At 47.6% G+C, this 15,151-nt stretch overlaps 1 protein-coding gene across 3 annotated transcripts in view; it reads left to right on the forward strand.

The window, feature by feature from the left end:
• Nucleotides 1–15,151, forward strand: part of UNC5B (unc-5 netrin receptor B) — a 150,770-nt gene that overhangs the window by 111,897 nt on the left and 23,722 nt on the right. For 2 of the 3 annotated variants that reach the window (XM_030570332.1, XM_030570335.1), the window contains exons 3-7: nucleotides 2,653–2,796; nucleotides 7,102–7,205; nucleotides 10,940–11,120; nucleotides 12,173–12,340; nucleotides 13,043–13,207. In XM_030570332.1, coding sequence (XP_030426192.1) covers nucleotides 2,653–2,796; nucleotides 7,102–7,205; nucleotides 10,940–11,120; nucleotides 12,173–12,340; nucleotides 13,043–13,207 — 762 coding nt within the window. The remainder of the gene's footprint in view (nucleotides 1–2,652; nucleotides 2,797–7,101; nucleotides 7,206–10,939; nucleotides 11,121–12,172; nucleotides 12,341–13,042; nucleotides 13,208–15,151) is intronic. The other variant, XM_030570333.1, reaches the window with a different exon arrangement.

The raw sequence follows: 15,151 nt of genomic DNA on the forward strand, positions 1-15,151 counted from the left end.
AATCAGTTAAGCATTACAATGCTGAGTGCAGGAATACGCAAATACCTTTAAAAATCTGGGCCTAGATTTCCTAATAAAAGCACTCAAAATTCCTTACTTATCTTGCATGCCGTGTTTACAAGTTGCAGGTCAGACCCATAAAAATTAGGATAGTTGTGCCAATTTTGGGATTGGTGGCTGCTTTGAAGGGAGGTACATCACAAGTCAGACATCTCATTTAACCCCTCTCTTTCTGGATTCATGCAGGGCAGCTATCTCCCCCAGCTGGGGATTACCAGGAGAAGGAGTGTGGGGATGAAGTAGAGTTGTTCTATAATAAGTGATGAGTGATTGTAGGAAGGAAAAGTGTTCATTCCTGAGTAGTTAGTTTTTGTTCTTGTTTGCGATGTTCAGTTTTTCTATCTAGAATGAACGTATAACTATAATTAAAGTGTCCATTAAAGAAATGTGTGCTGCACTGTTGAACTTCCACAAAAGTCCATATGAAATGTGTAAATTTATTTAATTAGTATCTAAATTACCAGTATGAATATCAAATGAATTCAGGATGGGAGGAAGCTTTACATTCCCAGGAGGCTAGATGCTGCATACTGCTGTAATCCCAGCTGTGTGACCCTCATACCAGCTAAAGGAGCCAAATGTCAGGTGTGATTCAGAGGTGGTGGAGCCCAGGGGAAATGCAAAGGAGTTTAGTGAAGCTAGGGAGATGGGCACCTTATATGAGCCAGGGTGTGGTAACAAACTAAACCTTCTAATAAAGGTAACAGTGCATGGAGCTGTACTCAACATTTAGAGCAGCAAATTATGTAGTAACTATGTGTTTTATATCTGTGACTAGCTCGCAGTGCTTTCTGGGGTTTATAATTCCGTCATGGATCTTTGTTCAGAGTTGTAACTTTACATACCACAGAAAATAGAGAAGTTTGTTGTCTCCAGTGATTCTTCTGTGCTCTGCAGGTAAAAAAGGGGCTTCATTTTCTCAAGTGGAAATGTGCAGAGTCTTTAGTTCAGAAGGTGAGTGGTTACCTTGGAGAGAGAGATGCAATAATATCTCCCATCGGCACAGAGTGGCTACAGGAGTGATCTTACAGTGGCACAGCTGTACTGGTATTGGTACAGCTGTGCCACTGTAAGCTTGCTAATGTAGACATGGCCTTAGAGAGGGATACATGTATGGAATATTTTGTGAAAAATAGGAATTCATTCAACAATAGATATGAGGACGAGAATGTTCTATATGTTTCTCCATGGGTGGGACACCTACTAAAATAACACCTTTTCTGTATTTTTTAATGTGATGTAGCTGTGACTAGGTTTGTACAAAAAAACCAGAAAGGCTAAGGTATCAGTGCCTGGTATTGTTGAGGCAATAAAACAGATTCCTTAGTCTATACAGATAGTAACTAGGGATTTATTTTAAACATGACCGAGTTCTGATAGCGACTCCTCATATAAGCTATCACACCCTGGGATGACTAAACACAGTCCAACTAGCTAAGACATGTTTCTGTGACCAGAAATAGTCTCAGAAGTTGACCCACTTGACCACTTGCCATGACCCTGTTCAATTCAGCTAGATTGTGTTTCTCAGCTTAAGAGACAGAGCCCTCACCTCCCTCTTTCATCTCCTCTCAGTGGCCACTTCTCTCTCTCTCAGACTGCGAGGGGCTGACATACTGTTCTTGCCACCTCACTTCACTAACAAATATGAGCAGTCACGTGATTTATTTCCAAACCATTTTTTGCCTTCAGGGCCTCTCTGCTGGGTGCAGTGGCACCATGTGCATCATCGGAGCTTTAATATGTCCAAGCGCCCTTGTCAGCTGCAGACAGGCACTTTAAAAGGACATTGTCAGGCTGATTTTGACACAACATTTAGTCTATGTAGAAACAAGATTTAATGGAGCCTAAAGTGAACGCAACAGAAATGTGTGTAGATTTAAAAAAACAAATTCCAATGGAAAAAGATTTTTTGTTTCGATTTAAACATTCCCCTGCCTTGTTTTGGAACCCAAACTTTTCAGCATTGTGGTAGTGCATAAAACCCAGGAAGGGAACCTGACAAGAACCTGGCTAGAAACAAAAGTGAAATTGAGTACTTTACTTTCATTGCCTCACCTGGGCGAAATGTAAAAAGTAAACAAGCAAGAATCAGTGGTAAAAAGCAAATGCGATATTTTTAAATGTTTCAGTTTTAATAGGGTATGGTGGTGATAAGAACTCAGGATATTCAGCTTCCTTGTTTTTGTGATGAGATTTTTTTTACCCCCCCCCTTAAATGGCAATGCAGCAGAACCACCAGCATATCCAGAAACATGTTGTCATCTTTAAAACATTGTATGTGGGTGGAGGGGATCCTGGCGTGGATCAGAATCTGGGTCAAGCCCTTAAAAAGAAGATGGGGCAAGAGAAGAAGTGGTTGCAGAGGAAGAAAGGAGATGACTGTCTCATGAAGAAAGGGTTGTGTCTCTCATCAAATCCATCCCTCTCTCAAGTTCCTTTTTCGAGCTGCAGGACCATCATTTTCCTCCCCTTCGGTCAGTCATGAGTACACACATGCACACACACAGTATACTTCCATATGCAGCTTATTTCATAAGGGTTCAGCATTCTGGCCTCCTTAACCCTCTCTTTTGTTGTCTCTCTTTCCAGGGATGCTGGTGCGGGAGGTCCAGATCGAGGTATCGCGACATCAGGTGGAGGAGCTCTTTGGTTTAGAAGATTACTGGTGTCAGTGTGTGGCATGGAGCTCTGCTGGGACCACGAAAAGCCGAAGGGCCTACGTCCGGATAGCATGTAGGTGTCATGCACACTTATCATTCATCACAGCCCCTCTCCTTATCTCTGTCACGTGCTCCTTCTTGCTAGCCTGTCCCCACACCCTGCCTGGGAAATCCTTTTCATCTGCCCTAGAGGGGATTTTCCTCCCAATATAGTTCCATGACTCCTTCTTTCCCACTGCCTGTCACCATAAGTAGGCTTACCCAGGATAACCACTGAGGTAGATGCTCCCATTTAATGAGCCAGTGGGGTTCACTCAGTGTGGCAGAGCCCCATTCCCCCATTACACCACCCTGCTGGACTTAGTGGATAGGGTCAGTGCCGTCTAGTGGTTACAGGATTAGGGCTGGGAACTCCTGAGATCTGTTCTCAGCTCTAGCATTGGCTCAAGGTGTGACCTTGGGTACGTCATGTACCCTCTCTGTACCTCAGTGTTCGCACCTGTAAATGGGGATAAACTTACCTATCTCACTAGGCTGTTGTGGTAATAAACTAGTTAATGGTTGTATAGCACTTTCAACATGCTCAGCACTTACATGGTGCTTCATTATTTTTAGCAACCTGACAAGTTAGCACCTCAGCCACAGAGGTGATTTGCCTGATTCAGCAACTTTAAATCCTACATCCCAGCTTGTCCTCCTGTGTTGTTTCCTTTACCAAGTGACTAGCTCATGCCTTCTTAGGGTGGGAGGACTCTACTACTGGGCTGTTCTGCCACCCAAAGGATGTAAAAGGTGATTCTCTTGACAAGGGGAGAGCTGGGGAAACAGTGCATTGCAGTGTGGAAATTTCAGTTCTGCCAATAGAGAAGTTGTTCTGTGATTAAAGATGCTTCCCTATAGAAGCATCATGCTGAATATTGAGAGTCCATATGGAAACCTACTTTAAGAATATGTTAGAGTTGCACTGTGTACAGCTTGCACGAGGGAGCCCCCTTCCCCATATGCATGCACTAGCTACACAGCTGAGCAAGGCAATATGCACCTTCCCCTTCTGCAGAGCTCCTAGGTGCGTCTTAGACCATATCTATACTATGAGAACTATAATGGCATATTTATAGCCAGGACTTTGGAGCTGTGCTCCAGCTCCAGGCGAAAACCTGCAGCTTCACTGCTCCAGAACTGCTCCGCACTCCAGCTCCGGGCTCCGCTCCAAAGCCCTGGATAGCACCGTACATCTGCCAGCATAGCCCCATAATGTAGACACAGCCTATACCAATGAAAGGGGTTTTCCGTTGCTATAGTAGGCACACCACCTTTTCGCGCACTGGTAGCTAGGTTGAGGGAAGAATTCTTCCACTGACCTAGCCGCAGCTATGCTACGGGTTAGGTCAGCATAACTGCTCCACTTGAGGATTTGGCTATCTCACCTGCTGAGTGCCATAGTGACGTCAACCTAAGTTTTAAGTTTAGCCCAGTCTTAGTGGGCCTCCCTCTTACACACCTTACAAAGGGTACAGTAGCCCCTTTGTACCTTTCCATGAGGCAGCTGCGTTAGCTTTGTGTGCACCTGCAGCATCGCCTCGGAAGGACTGAAAGCAGGGCTATTTAGGGTGGAAACTGTTATGCTGTTTTATCTGTAACAGTTGCTTTTCCCCTGCTGCAGCAACTGAAATGTTCTCAGCCTTCAAGGCAGTTTTGACACAAAGTGATGCTTCCTGCTCTCAGTTGACAGTAAGGCCACAGCTAGTAAAAAAAAAAGCTGTCCGTTTCTTAGGAACACACAGCATTTTTTTTTTTTAACTTGCCTGCTTTGAGGCTACATGAAAAGCCTTCTCTTGTCTCCTTTCCGAAATGGTTCCCAGCTCGGTGACATTTGCTAATGGACCTCTGTGTTTCCCAAAGTAGCCCTGTGGCAGTCAGCCTGCGCTTGTCACCAGGGCCAGTGCAAGGAAGTTTCGCGCCCTAGGCGAAACTTCCACCTTGCACCCCCCACCCAGCTAACCCCACCCCCCCACGGCAGCTAACTCAGCCTCCCACCTGGGGAGCCCCCACCACGACAGCTAATCCCTGTCCACCCCGTCCCCCCATGGCAACTAACCCTGCCCGGGGAGACTCCCCCTGTCCCCCCACGGCAGCTAACCCCACCCGGGGATACTGTCCCCCATCCCCCCGTGGCAGCTAACTCTGCCTGGGGAGACCTCCCCCCTGCCATGGCGGCTAACCCTGCCTGGGGAGACTCCCCCCATGGAAGCTAACGCTGCCTGGGTTTTCCCCCATCCAGCTCACCTCGGCGTTGCCTCCTCCACTGAGCACGCTAGCGCTGCTCTAATTCTCCTCCTCGCCCAGGCTTGCGGCGCTGATTGGAGGAGACTTAGAGCTGGGCTGTGTGCTCAGCGGAGGAGGCAGAGTGGAGGTAAGCTGGGGCGGGGAGCTATTCCCCTGTGCGCCCCACCCCTGTTACTGCGGGCACCCCTCCTTCCCTCTTCCTCCCCCCCCCCCCCCCGCTCACCTCCACTCCACCTCCTTACCTGAGGGGACTTTTAGGCGCCCCCAATCACTGGGTGCCCTAGGCGGCCGCCTAGTTTGCCTAAATGGTTGCACCAGCCCTGCATGTCACACACCCCATAAAAGAGTGGGAGTGGGGATCACAAAAAAAGTTGGTGACCAATCACACTTAGCTCGAGCTGGAGCAATGTTTGTTGGAAGCAATTCCTATGGATTGCAGCGCCATCTAGTGAGGAAGGGTAAGACTAGTATCCGTTGCTCCTTTTTTCTCTGCTGAGTGTAGCCCATGAATGTACAGCATGCCTTCACGTGGTGGTGTATTGGACTGCTTCTCCTCTTTCTTTTAACATCCCATGTGATCATGAATAAGGACATATGTGTTCTATATACATAAGGCCCAGTTCTACTGTCATTATATTCACAATGAGTGATTCCTTACTATGCAACTGGTGCCAATGGCTTCAGTGGGATTATTCCTGAAGTAAGGTGCTGCTTACTGTAATGATGGTAGAATTTGGCCCATGGATAGCATGCTACTTACAGTACACAGCACTGTAATATATGACCACTTTCATATTAGATCCTATCTGACCTACTATGTCATTGCATATTCTGTAATTCCAAATGTAAACACATACAATATTTATGTATAATTCACTTAGAATAAAATAAATGCAATTTATGGCTGACAAAGGCACAGTGCCAGATTTTCAAAAGTGCCCAGATCTTGGGAGTTACTGGGAGATGGGCCTTTTTGAAAATCTGACCACTTCATTTAGGGACCTAACTGGAAGCAGAGCCTTTCTAAAAACATTGTCTCATTTAGGTGCTCAGACAGAGCTTTTGGGGAGTGAGCTCTTTTGAGAATCTGGCCCATGGATTTCCTTGAAATGCATAGTGCTACCTAATAGACAGCATGAGTTCCAGCTCAGAATGGGACATCACCCCTGTGAATTCACCTGCTCCAACATGCACTGCCAGATGCTCAATCCCTCTTTCACTAGTGCAGCAAACTGGGCCGGCTCCAGGCACCAGCTCAGCAAGCAGGTGCTTGGGATGGCCAAGGGGCAGGGGCGGCATGTTGGGCTCTGCAGTGACAATTCAGCGGTGGGTCCGTTGGGTCCCTCTCGAAGCGAAGGACTTGCCACCAAATTGCTGCCGAAGAAGCAAGCGGCGTGGTGGAGCTGCAGCCAATCGTAATCACGGCTTTTTTTTTTTCCTGCCACTTGGGGTGGCAAAAACCCTGGAGCCAGCCCTGGCAGCAAAGCAGCAGGCCCGTACTTCAGTGGTCCCCTTTCAGAAACACAAGACTTCATTTTGGATTGATTTTGATGAAAGAATGTGAAGTTTCTCGGCAGGAACATGCCACTCTGGCAATAGCGGACCAGCACATCCCCGCTTCTGTCTGCTCTGAACAGTTCATCTAAGGGAAGGAGAGTGAATCCCATTTCAGGAATGGGAGAGCACTCAAAATCATGTTTTATCCATGGGCAAGTGGATGTCAGCTCTTGTTCTGAGACATCCTTTGGCAGACTTGGCCTCTTTCTGCTAGAATATGATTCCATCCAGAAGACAAGCAAGCAACTGGGAAACAACAGTTCTTACATTGGCAAGGATAAACTGGGGTGCAAAGGGCCCAGCTGGGTGGGTGGGGCAGGAAGTAGTGTTACCAGGAAAGAAGGGTGGAGGTGGTAGACAGGAAATCCCTGGAAATTCTGAGTGGGCTGGTCAGCAGGCTATGTTACAGTAAACTCCAGATAGATTTTATCTCGCTGCAGGCTCCTCTGTCCATATACGGTACCCCCAAGGTTTTGTGGGTTGCTCCATTCCTGTCACTGGCTGATAACACTTGGGGCTCATTTTTCTTTCCCAGACCTGAGGAAGAACTTTGACCAGGAGCCTCTAGGGAAAGAGGTTCCACTGGAACATGAGGTGTTACTGCAGTGCCGCCCCCCGGAGGGGGTCCCAACAGCAGAGGTAAGCCATGCTCTCTCTCTCACACCTCCCAACAGCAGAGCTGGCCTGAGAGGCTACACCAGGTAGAACGTGCCAGCATGCTGGGGACATATTTTACTCCCACGGGAAAAACTCTACTCACCTGAGTGCTCATACATTTTAGAACAGTTATCTCCCCCCAGCATCTTTGCCCAAATAGACCAGATTTTCCATTGACACTGACCCTGGCAGACAACCCTCAGCAGTGCAAAATCCTCTTCCTAGCAAGGGATTACGACAGGGGAGGCTGCACCGTCTCCAGTCCACTCGGGGCCTTCAGTCGAGCAGCAGCATCCCCAAAATGGGCAGCACTGCCAGGAGATGAGGTATGGTCAGATCAGCAGAGGGATCCACAGATGACTAGAGCTGCCCTCCCTTGGCAGAAGACCCTAGGGAACACTGCCTGCCCTTGGTTGGCTGTAGCCCCCCCAGGGATGTAATGTGCTAGACTGGCCCAATAAAGCCGACTTCCCTGCCCCAGCAGGAGTGACACCATTTCACTGCCCAGCTGCCAACCCCCCCTTCCCCTCCATACAGGCTGACTCATGAAAACACTCCTGCAGTCCAGTGGGAAGGAAGGAATGCTAAGCATATTTCCTCTCCGACCTGCAGTCTCTGTTTATGGCTGTCCTGGTGGGTGTTAGTCTGGAGAGACTCCACCCTCTTAGGTTTGCGGGAGCTGCTGATTTGTTTCTGAGAGCACCTGTAACTGCTGGAAATATCTTTCCACCTGCTGGAGGCGGATGCTGGAATAGCTTTTACAAGGCTCCTAGCATAGCTTGTATTTTGCCAGTTTTAGGAGACGCAGCTTTCAGTTATAGACTTTACTGCCCTGCCCCCATTACTGCTGTGGTTTTTGTTTATCTTTAATCAGAGGCTATGGGAATTTACTGGTAACCAACCCCTCCCACCTGCCCTCCCTGCCTCCCTCAGCTGGACACAGTTGTGGCTTCAGTGAGGCCTGATCATGAAGGTGAATAATTGCTAGCCAGCCTGCTACATTCACCATCGTGATCCATTAATAAAACAGCGCAAGCTATTTCCAAGCCACCTTCGGGGACGCAGCCTCCCGCAAACTCTGGTCAGCCCACAGCACTTGCATCTTTCCCGTTGTCCCTTGCAATGCCTTGCTAACACCTCAGCAGTGTGCCAGTTAAGTTCCAGTAAGGAACAAGGGAGAGAGCATATGAAATAGATTGGGTACATCTTTGCAGATGGATTGGGGCCATGATGGATGGCCTCATGTAGGCCATCAGCTTCCATTATTCAGCAAAACTGTTTATTTTGGGCAGTGGATCTGTTATTCTGACATCTAATAACACACTTAACCGCAACACCTGTTCAGCCCATGCCTCCCTCCTGTACGTGCTCATCTGCCATTAACCCCTTGCGGGAGTGATCGGGAAGAAAAGGAAGCGCAGAATGATTTGTTTAAACGCTATGGGTAAAAATGAGCGCATGAGGCCTTGGAAGAAAAGTTCATGAACTCTCCTTCCAAGGCAGGGCCTTCCCCCAAGGCCAGTCGCCTTTCCTCCGTGCTCCAATAATTCAGTGCAGTACCATTAGCATCACCGTGAGTGTGCTCTGTGTGAGAGAAGTTTCTGACCTGTCATCTCTCATAGAAAAAGCAATTAGATGGACAAACTAGGCTCGTGCCAGCCCAGCTTGTAGGGGAGATGAGAACAGTTCTTGATTGGTAAACAAACCCCCCGTTTTTGGTTTTGATTGATAAACAAAACTCACATGCCTCATGCTGTCAGCATATCTCCAGGCAGCGCAAGCCTCATTCTTGTATGGAATTTGTTGACGGTTGCAACTTTTTTGATAATGTCTAAATAAGCAACACCTAAAAGCCCCAGCAAAGGTTATTTCAAATCTTAATTTTTTTTCTTTCTCTTTCCCACCCGCATGTACTTTAACAAGCCCCTGCACACGGACTGACACAGAAATACAAACACACATTAGAGAGGCAGTGTTCTTCAGTAGGGAGAGCACTGGCCGGGGACTTGGGTTCTATTCCTGATTCTTGGCTTCAGCACTGTGCTAGTGACCTGATGTATGGCCATGGGCATGTCATTGTATCTCTCTGTGCCTACCGTTTCCCTCCAGTGCTGTTTTGTCAACTTAAATTGTAGGATCTTCAGGGCAGGGACCAGAGTCTCACTATGTGTTTGTACAGTGCCTGGCACAGTGGAGTTCCAATTTCTTGTAGCAGCCTCTAGGTGCTACTGTAATACAAACAGTTAATAACTAACACTCTCTGAGCTCTCTCTACATATACTAATTTTCTCAGAGAAAGCCACACACACGTGCACACACTCCGTCAGACACAATTTGCACATACCCCTCCCAAGTAGCCTGCACTAGTGCACAGCAGAAACAAATCAGCAACACTACAACTCGAGTGGGATATGTGGTGTGCACTCAGTTGTCCCCACCAAAGGAGGCTATATTACCCCAAACTCTGACAGTGTGGGGAAGAGCCAACTAGAGGGCCGGCTGCCTAGACATGGCCCTGCAAATGCTAAAGCAGACAAAGCTAAGGGCAAAGCAAGCAAAGGCACCTGTGGTTAGCAGGACCTGGTTGCTGCATCTCACAGAGCACCTCCCTTCTGCTGATTGGCAGGACATCTGAGTACAGGGAGATGTGCCAACTCCTGCTCAGAGTGTGACCACCATGAACGCACAGTCCCAGCAATGGACTCACTGAGGAGCCTCATGATGACATCACGCCTCATAGGGCTATACCTTGCTCACTCCTAGTTCTGATTCATAGATTCCAAGGGCAGAAGGGACCATTGTGATCATCTGGTCTGACCTCCTGTATAGCACAGGCCATAGAACTTCCTCAAAATAACTCCTAGATTAGATCTTTTAGGCAAACATCCAATCTTGATGTAAAGATGATCAGTGATGGAGAATCCACCATGCCCCCTGGTAAATGGGTCCAGTGGTTAATTACCCTCACTATTAACAATGTAGATCTTATTTCCTGTCTGAATTTGTCTAGCTTCAACTTCAGAGCCCATTTCCCCCTCTTCTTTGAGTCCTATTCCTGCTCTTCTCCTTCTGTGTGTCAATCAAAATGCCTTCTACTCTGTAGTTTTCCTTACCACCCCAGTGCAGGGTTCTTCCTGTATAATTAAAGCAACTGGACCCTGATCTGGTTTACACCCTGCTTACACCATTTGTAAGCCGGCATTGTGGTGGGGACCATATGGCATTCGAGTTTCTTTCCTAGCTCTTACCCCCACTCCCATTAGCCACATCCCATGTTAATTATCTCTTCATCCCTGCACCCAGTTACCAGCATTCATTGTGTGCTAGGAGAGCACAGTAGCTCAGGAAAGAGTCAGCAGGCTTCACATCTCCTTTAGTACACCTTCCCCATCTCTCATCCTGTGCAATGAGGCCACCTTCTCACTCACTCACCTAGCTATTTATCATTTCTTTTCCTGGGTGTGCAATGATGGATTTTGAGTTGTGTTCTCAGAGATTTAGCAAGGCGATATCTGGTAGTGACAATGGGCGCTGGATGTTTAACTCTGTAATCTTGCCTTCTCATGATGATGTCTAATTGCCTCTGGTTCTCTTTCTCTTTTTTTCTCCTTCCTCTGTTTTCTTTTAATAACTTTACCAACCCTGTCATCTCTTGTATTCTTCTCTGTCTTTCCTTTCCTTTCTTTCTTTCTCCTCTTTTTTTTCTGCCTTTCTAGGTGGAGTGGCTGAGGAACGAGGATGTTATTGACACCACCCGAGACACCAACTTCCTGATAACCATAGATCATAACCTCATAATCAAGCAGGCCAGGCTTTCAGACACCGCCAACTATACCTGCGTGGCCAAGAACATTGTGGCTAAGCGCCGGAGCACCACAGCCACTGTCATCGTCTATGGTACTGACCCTTTCTTCTTAGGAAAGCAGGGATTAGCCATAGTATGTGTCCACAAGCCCAGCAGAGCCTAATATGATTGTCTGTGGCTTAATCTGTAGAAGTACCAGAGTTATCAGCTAATGCACATGCCTGATGTGAGGCGTAGAACTCATGCCATTCAGTGTCAGAAACACAGACATCTTGAGCTGAAGGAGACTCTCCATCAGCTTATACCAGTACTAAAGTTTATTCTTAGGCTTCTGAAAGCAAACCTGAAACTAGGGGGGGAAAAAAAAAAAGCCTTGCCTGGTTGCTAGTTTTAAGACGAACTTGGCTACTTCACTGAAATATATACATTGTGCTTCAAATGAAGCTGGGCTGCATCATTTGAGCAAACCTAAACAAGTTTTGCAAGGAAACCAGAAGAAATGCTGGATTTGGCTGAGTTTTGCTTTGAGTTTCACATATGAGAAACGCAAAGCAAAACTCAGAGGGTGTGAGCCACAGTGAACCCAAATGAAAGGATAAAAGTCTAAGCAATCTGTCTCCATTCAATTTCTGGAGCAAAATAGTGGCCGTTTCCTGCTCTGTCCCACTGAAAAGCTCTCCAAGTCAAAAATATTTGTAAAGTTAAAACTCCTAGGCCAGCAGAGCTGGGGTAAATCAGTGCAGCTCCAGTGAGGTGAGAAAACAGGAACATTTCAAAAATGTTCAGGGTTTTTCAAGCAGCTGGAGTTGGGAGGTGCTCACTTAGAAGGCGCATCTTTATTTGTTGGAGTGTTGTGAATGTGGGGGTGTCAGAATAAAGGAGCCTGGTGACTGGCTGGTGTGGATCAGTCTAGGGAGCTGGAAAAGAGTAGGTACAGCCCTCACCTTTTTAGTGACCCCTCCAGGTGGGTCCATGGAACTGTAGTGTTCACTCCACCAGCAGCTTTCCCTGATGGCTGTAGTGACTGCCAGGGTTGGAGAGGACAAAAGTGGGTAGACTGGTGCTGGGACATGAGTATGATGTTACTCCTGGGCTCTGAGTTTTTAAGCAGCATGTTTATTCCTGTTTCCTTCTCTGTACACAGTGAATGGTGGCTGGTCCACCTGGTCAGAATGGTCTCAATGCAACAACCGCTGTGGCCGTGGCTGGCAGAAGCGCACTCGGACCTGCACCAACCCAGCACCTCTCAATGGTGGTTCTTTCTGTGAGGGTCAACCCTTCCAGAAAATCGCCTGTACCACAATGTGCCCAGGTAAGGGCAATTCATGCCAGAGGCTGAGGCCAACTGTAATCACGGGCGTGTGCTCCCCTCTTTGGATTGTCCAGTTCAGCACTATTTCTAGCGCTGCCCAGGGCCTTGTGGAGATGCTGTGTGTTGTGGAGGGGGATCTGCAGGAGGTCAAGGGGCGTGTGTCTCAGAGCAGCCTCCTTCCAGCTAGTATGAAGTGACTTTTCCCTGTTGAAAACTCTCATTGTGGGCTGTGAAAACTGAAGGTCCTAGATGTGAGAGCAGCCTTGCACCTTACATTCCCCAGGCCACTGCAGGATGGGGCTTGACATACAATGACCTCCATAAGGACTCCCTCAAGTACCTAGGCTGGTGCAGCTGTCTCTTTTTCTAGATCACCCTTCTCCCAAATGATCTGCCGAAGCCCTTTGCCTGCCCTATCATCTAGAGAACAAGCCGCCAGTGAGATGACCTTCAAGTTCGCAGCTGTTTGGGCTGCTAAAGCCAGTTGAGATCTGCATTTCTGCAATGGCTTAGCCTCCCAGTTCAGAGGTTGTGCAGCAGCTGCCTCTTCGTACGGTTTCTTTTGATTGTTATCTGTTAGGATTAGAGAAGCCAAGTGACTGCTGTATATACAATACTGATTCTAATTTCTCTGCTCCTTCCTCTAAGCCTTCAATGAATTGTTTTCTCTCTGTGTATGGCTGTGTTTTTCCTGGAACGCAGTAGATGGAGCCTGGACAGAGTGGAGCAAGTGGTCAGCCTGCAGCACGGAGTGCACCCACTGGAGGAGCCGGGAATGCACTGCCCCATCCCCAAAAAACGGAGGCAAGGACTGCAGTGGAGTGTTGCTGGACTCCAAAAACTGCACCGATGGACTGTGCATGCAAAGTGAGTGAGCCAGTGTGGGGACAGCATAGGAGTGAGGGAGAGGGAGGAAAGGGATAACCAGGAAAAAAAAACAACAAAAACATGCTAAAAGGGTTTTATTAAAAGGGAAGGCATTGCAAGCTGAAGGGTTTGTTCTGCCTTTGTCTAGGCCAGGAGTTCTCAAACTGGGGATCAGGACCCCTCAGGGGGTCGCGAGGTTATTACATGGGGGGGGGGTCTCAAGCTGTCAACCTGCACCCCAAGCTCCACTTTGCCTCCAGCATTTATAATGGTGTTAAATATACAAAAAAGTAGTTTTAATTTATAAGTGTGTGTGGGGGGGGATTGCACTCAGAGGCTTGCTATTGAAAGGGGTCACCAATAGAAAAGTTTGAGAACCACTGGTCTAGGCAGCAGGCACTATACCTGGTCTCCCATTCCAGATGGGCACAGAACTCCAGCTCAAGATCATCTCTTCCCAGGGATTGCCCCCACAGCTCATTCCAGGTGGCCCCAGAAACCCAAACCCACTTTAGAGCTCCTTTTACTGCAAGTGACATTATAGACCAGGGTTGCTGTCAGCCTGTCTGACAGTATTGTCGATGTCATAAGCTTTTCACATCGGACAGCCATAGGGAAATTCCAGACTGGATATCCAAGCCGATTCTGGTTGCAGTGATGTACAGCACACAGCCGACTTGGAGAGGCAGTGACAGCAAGATGCACAAAGCCCTTTAACTATAGGAAATAAAGGTTATTCATGCCCATTTAGGTGGATGTGGGATATATTCTTAAGCACCATTACTGGACTTCCCACCTGTCAGTGATGCTAGCGTAGAATTCTGGTACAGCCCCCTCTTAGCCCAGTCGGAGCCTTGCTAATCTACTTGCAAACCTGAAGGTTAGACATTTTAAGGGTGGGCAGTTGATTACCGCTCCAAAAGGTTGATGGAAGTTGACTGCATGGGTCACTGGGTGAAGCACCAGCCTCTTATCTGTGGCACCTGGCTTCAAATCTAGTTGACACCCTAAAGCTCATGGTACTCATTATCATTCAGAACACTTGGCAGTGTGCTCCCTGCTATGGAAGGATCTAGGAATGAGCTGCTAAAAGAAAGCAAAACATTTGTCATCCCTGGCCCAGGTGACCTTTCTATGGCAGGGTGGAGGTCACTGGCTGCACCAAAGAGAGTGAATGTGCACAGCAGGTTCCTGGCCCATGCACGTTCCTGGACCATGCATGATCAATTTCTATCACTACCAAGTCCATTAACCTTTAAAAAAGCATGTGTGCTCCATGTATGTTGCCAAAGGAAAGGAAACTGTGGTAGGAGGGATGAAGGGAGGGGAACAGAGGGCCAACCACTTCTTTTAAATATGCCTCTTCAGGGGTAGTTATAGTCCTAAATTTCCCTAGTGACTCCTCTGTGTATTTTTCCACTCTGCACGCCCACACGCCACCTCTTGAGGTACAAGTGTTTAAACACTGGCCTCTCCTGAGCAGACTGAGTGTTGCCTGTCAACCGCAGGTCTGGGAAGGGTTGAATATGCAGCTTGACTCCTCACAGGAGGAAAGTTCCATTTAGTGCCACAGAAAAGAGGACCATTCGGCAGTGACGAGAGGCTTATTTCGCCTCTGATCACTGTACTTCACTGACGTGACAAGTCGTGGCAGACTTCCAGGGTGTTCCCATCCTGAACCTGCCTCTTGTTCCAGCAGAAATTGTCACTCACTCCCAGTGCTGATCCAGTCCCACAAAGTGCAGAGTGCTGAGCATCCGCATCTCTCTTTGGACTGCATTAAGGTTGCATGTGCTCAGTACTGGATCAGGCTCTGTGCAATGTTTGTGTCCTGATGAGACCCAGCAAACTCATTTTATTTATGGCCTAAATCCCCAGCGAGAAAAGATTTTAATTGTTTTGTTTTTTTTTCTTTAAATCAATTGTTATTATAAAGTCTATGTC

This window comes from Gopherus evgoodei, chromosome 7 (assembly GCF_007399415.2).
Source record: "Gopherus evgoodei ecotype Sinaloan lineage chromosome 7, rGopEvg1_v1.p, whole genome shotgun sequence".
In the NCBI taxonomy this organism is placed as follows: Eukaryota; Metazoa; Chordata; order Testudines; family Testudinidae; genus Gopherus; species Gopherus evgoodei.